This window comes from Lactuca virosa, chromosome 3 (assembly GCF_052849685.1).
Source record: "Lactuca virosa cultivar CGN04683 chromosome 3, Lactuca_virosa_CGN04683_v6, whole genome shotgun sequence".
In the NCBI taxonomy this organism is placed as follows: domain Eukaryota; kingdom Viridiplantae; phylum Streptophyta; class Magnoliopsida; order Asterales; family Asteraceae; genus Lactuca; species Lactuca virosa.
In genome coordinates, this window is record NC_136428.1 from 132,643,952 (window position 1) to 132,648,483 (window position 4,532).

Genomic DNA, 4,532 nt, shown 5'->3' on the forward strand with positions numbered 1-4,532 from the left:
GGTGAGAAGAGATTAAGTCATGGTGCCGTACAACCAAGATTTGATCAGGTTGTCCAGATTATCCCATTCAGTGTTTATGGCATCTTTGGGTTTGCTGGTACCATCTAGGTAACCATGAACGTCATAAGCTCTATAGTGGGTAAGGAAAAGTTCTCTCTAAGAATCATAATTTAACTCATTAAGGTCGAGCAATAAAGGGACGTAAGATTTGATACGGGTGCATGTGCAGGGTTTAGTTTTATCAGCCATGGCCGATGAAAGAAATAAGAAGAAGACAGATGGAGGAAGGTTGCGTAAAGGAGAAAAAATGAGAGAGGGGTAGGTCCGGCTAGGGGTACTAGGATTAATTGGTATCTTATACCATGTTTGGAATACTTTTCCCTTGCGTAAATCGATAAACACCAAATAATATATACAAATACATATGGGCTTTTGAGAGAATCTACTGGACTAACTAATCGACTAATCATACTAAAATGTCATACATGCTATACAATATACATTTATATACACTTCATCTCCAAGGTTCCATTGATTTATGATTTATTAATCATCAAACATCATCAATTTTATTATTCTTAGTTTGTTTATGGATTTTATATCAAAATCCATTGTTTTTATTCAAGTTGTGTTTTTTTTTAATTCAATGGAAGATTAAATCATTAGGGTTACTTCCGAGAATGTTTTGGATGATGTGATGAACATATTTTGATTATTATTTTTATTCCAATTAATTTAATCATTGATCTGTTTCTAAAGTTTTGAGGTTTATTTACAAGAATTGGATTTGGGTTTCGTTATCGTGCTTGGTATTGTCATTAAGATAATGTATTTTCAATTCACTAATCATTCTGAGTGCAAATAGTTTAGGAACTAATATAATCGGTTGAGTCTACATACACTATTCCAACTTGTAATATTAGACATTTAACATTGTAATATGTAATCATCAGACACAATATTGTCGAACCACTCATTTGTTTCTAATCCAAATAAACATAAGGAGTAAGTCAATTAGTTGGAATAACATCTTACATAGGAATGAGCTTTAGAACCGGGAACCGGACCGCCGGTTTCGGTCCCGGTTTTTTGGTTATTTTTCAAACTAGAACCGGTTGAAATATTATAGATTATATGTTATCTTCCGGAGCCAGTAAATGATTCAATATTTAACCAAAGTATGACTTTTTACATTCTAAATTGAAGTACAAACACTAAATTACATGATGAAAAAAGAATCAAGTAATTCCGACTTCATATGAGTGAGTTATGCGCATTTTAAAAGCATGACAGATTTCAAAAAAAAGAAAAAAATGTTGAAACAGAAAATACGCAACATAGATATGCTGTCTTCCGGGGTCTATAATTGATTCAGTATCTAACCAAAATATGTGTTCTTGTAGTCTAAAATGAAGTACAAACACCAAATTACATGATGGGAAAAAAATTAAGCAATTCCGACGTCATATGAATGAGTTATGCACATTTAAAAAACGGGACAAATTCAAAAAAACAAAAAAATGTTGAAATAGAAAAAACGCAACATCGATATTCTTTCTTTTGGGACATGAGTCTGATTCAATATCTAACCAAAACATATGTTTGTACAGGAAAAAATGAATTACAAACTCCAAATTACATGTTGGAAAAAAATTAAGTAATTCCGACTTCATATGAGTGAGTTATGCGCATTTTAAAAAACGAGAAAAATGTCAAACCGGTTCCGGTTTTTAACCGGAACCGGTTTTCATAAAAATGGAGAACCGGTAACCGGACCCTATTACCAATTCCGATTCCGGTTCCGGTTCCGGCGGTTCTAATGTTCATCCCTAATCTTACATACCTACAGTTATTTATTACATGTTAATTAATATTGTTTATGTTTTCATAATTAAATTGGAATTTAAGGGAAAATATTTTGAGTCTTAATCATTCGACATTGAACCGAAAGTATGTTGTTTTTCTCAGCAATAGTATTTCAATTTTTGTAATTTATACAACATATAATTTCCATATTTTTAGTTCAATCTTAGTTTAAATATTTTCGATGACAATTGTAAGTAATCTCCATTAACTATTTTAGCACTAAGTTTGACCACGAATTTTTTGCGGATTCGACCAAACTTACCTATATACGTAAGAGTATTTGGTTTATTTATGATCGAGACGACGACCTCGATTGGTCCCTTGTTTTTCTCAACAATAGTATTTCACTTTTTGTAATTTACATAACATATAATTTCTAGTTGTTTAGTTCAATCTTAGTTTAAATATTTTCCATAACAATTGTAAGTAGTATCTTTTCCATTAACTATTTTAGTACAAATTTTGACCACAAATTCTTTGTGGATTCAATCCAACTTACCTATATACATATATACGTAAGAGTAGTTGGCTTATTTCTGACTGAGATGGCTTATTTCTGACTGAGATGACGACCTCGATCTGCAAGTATAATATCGAAGTGATGCTAACGAGATTTTTAAGACCGCTTGGATGCATAATCTTTTTACGAGAACTTCATGCTCCTCTCTAAATAACCACTATGGTCTACTGTGACAACGTAAGTTTCATCTCATGGACAAAGTAGCCATCAGTCACATACGGGTCCTCCATATTCGATATCGCTATTTGTATGTCGATATATTCACCAAAGGTCTTCCATCTCCTTTGTTTACCGAATTTCGGTCCAACTTGAACGTGTGGTGTTAGTTGATATGTATTTATGTGCTTAGGCCCATAGTTGTTGTATGTTTCGTATTGAGAGATTGAGCCCTTTGTCTTGTTCCCTTTGTGTATATGCTGTAAGTCATTGCTCTACGAGGAAATATATTGGCTTTTAATTAATTATTATTGGATGCTCCCAATTGACAAAACCAATATAATCGGTTTATTTGCATACTTGTTATAATAATGAGACAAAGTTGACAATTCTAATGATTCATTTTTATTTATCGCAAATACCTTTACCTTCCTTCATCACTTGGCTTATTAGGTGGGCATGGTTTGTGATTATTCCCTTTGTCATGTGTTCTAGGTCGGTAAAAACAAAGGAACAAGTGATGGGCAATATTAACAATAAACAACCTAAAATTTATGAAATAAATTTAATCTATTCCAATCAATCACATTAATATATACGTGGTTTTTTACCCAAAATATGGTTATATTTTATCTATAATAACATACTTAACAACATAATTAATTTGTGTTACCGAGATAGCAATATATAATCAACAACCGTAAGCATTTTATAAGTTTTAGGTTATATATTTTTATTAAAGTATGTTGTCATTACGAGTTATCAAATAGAATTATCAATATTGAATGGGAACATGGACCGGATTTTTATTGAGAAAGAAAACTTTATGAAAGTTCGTCATCCCAAATTGAAAATTTTAGATTTGTTAGATTAAATGTACGATGTAACGGTTCCATTTTTCAAAAGAAATTATGGTGATGTTATGGAAGTTCTAAGAAGTTTGGACATTTATCCTTATGAATATGGAGTGAAGATCGAACCGTATACAGGCTTTTCAAAATTTGTTTTATCTCTTTTTATAAATTGAAGAGTGTATATATTAATTGACCTTCTTAAAGTTAAAGTATATATAGCTAGCTTAATTAATTTACTTTGTAATCTTCACACAAATTTTGTTTCATGTATTTGTCACTCTATATAATGCTCTAAACATCTCATCAAACCTAACCCATGCCCAAAGATCTTAAGAAAAGATGAGCTCTCACACAAATATGTGGTTCTACATTTCACTCGTTTTTCTATTCACATACAATGTCATGGCGTCCGGACCTATTGATACCACCTTAGGATTTGTATCACAACCACTCAATCAATCCAATTTCGACATTCAAAAGCCATATAATCTTCCAGTTGACCAACGATACAACTTTTTTGGAGAAGTCCACAAGCTTTGGGTATTCAAAACCGATAAACCTCACTCAAGGAAAAGCAAAACCAATCCACGTACCGAGATTCGAATTAGAGTAAATATATTTTTGTTTTCATCCACGTTGTTGTTTCTTTTCTTCTTCATTTGCATACAGAGTGACATAAATGATATAAGCTAAGATGACTAGCTAACAAATATATTTATTTTTTTTATCTTATTTTGAAGGGTTATGATTACTCTTCGGGTGTTTGGCAATTCGAAGCATACGGATATGTGCCTAGTGACACTAATGGGGTGTGCATAATGCAAATTTTTGGGTCAAAACCCCCAAAAGCTTCAACCACAATGCTTACAGTATACAATAGTAGTCTTTATTATTACAGAAATCAGGTTATTCTTTCTGATTTATACAACAAGTGGTTTCGTTTAAATGTTATACATGATGTGGAAGACAATAATGTTAAGGTTTATATAGATGGGATTCTTAAACATGAAGGACGTGTACGGGTTGGCCCCCACATACACCATTACTTCAAGTGTGGAGTTTACTCGCAAAAGGAAGGCTCCTTCTATATGGAGTCCCGGTGGAAGGATATTAGAATCTTCAGACTCCATGATTAA

At 32.3% G+C, this 4,532-nt stretch overlaps 1 protein-coding gene across 1 annotated transcript; it reads left to right on the forward strand.

Annotated features, from left to right (window-relative positions):
* Window positions 1-3,725: 3,725 nt before the first annotated feature.
* On the forward strand, window positions 3,726-4,532 carry LOC145162626 (citrate-binding protein-like). The gene is made up of 2 exons (XM_079081715.1): window positions 3,726-4,005; window positions 4,137-4,532. The coding sequence occupies exons 1-2, from the start codon at window positions 3,736-3,738 to the stop codon at window positions 4,530-4,532; spliced, it is 666 nt and encodes a 221-aa protein (XP_078937841.1). The 5' UTR covers window positions 3,726-3,735.

What these genes read in the sequence shown, in the direction of transcription:
- LOC145162626 (XM_079081715.1), top strand. Translation starts at nt 3,736, where the DNA reads ATGAGCTCTCACACAAATATGTGGTTCTACATTTCACTCGTTTTTCTA. An exon ending in GTACCGAGATTCGAATTAGA is followed by an intron (nt 4,006 to 4,136) that starts GTAAATATATTT and finishes CTTATTTTGAAG; the next exon opens with GGTTATGATTACTCTTCGGG.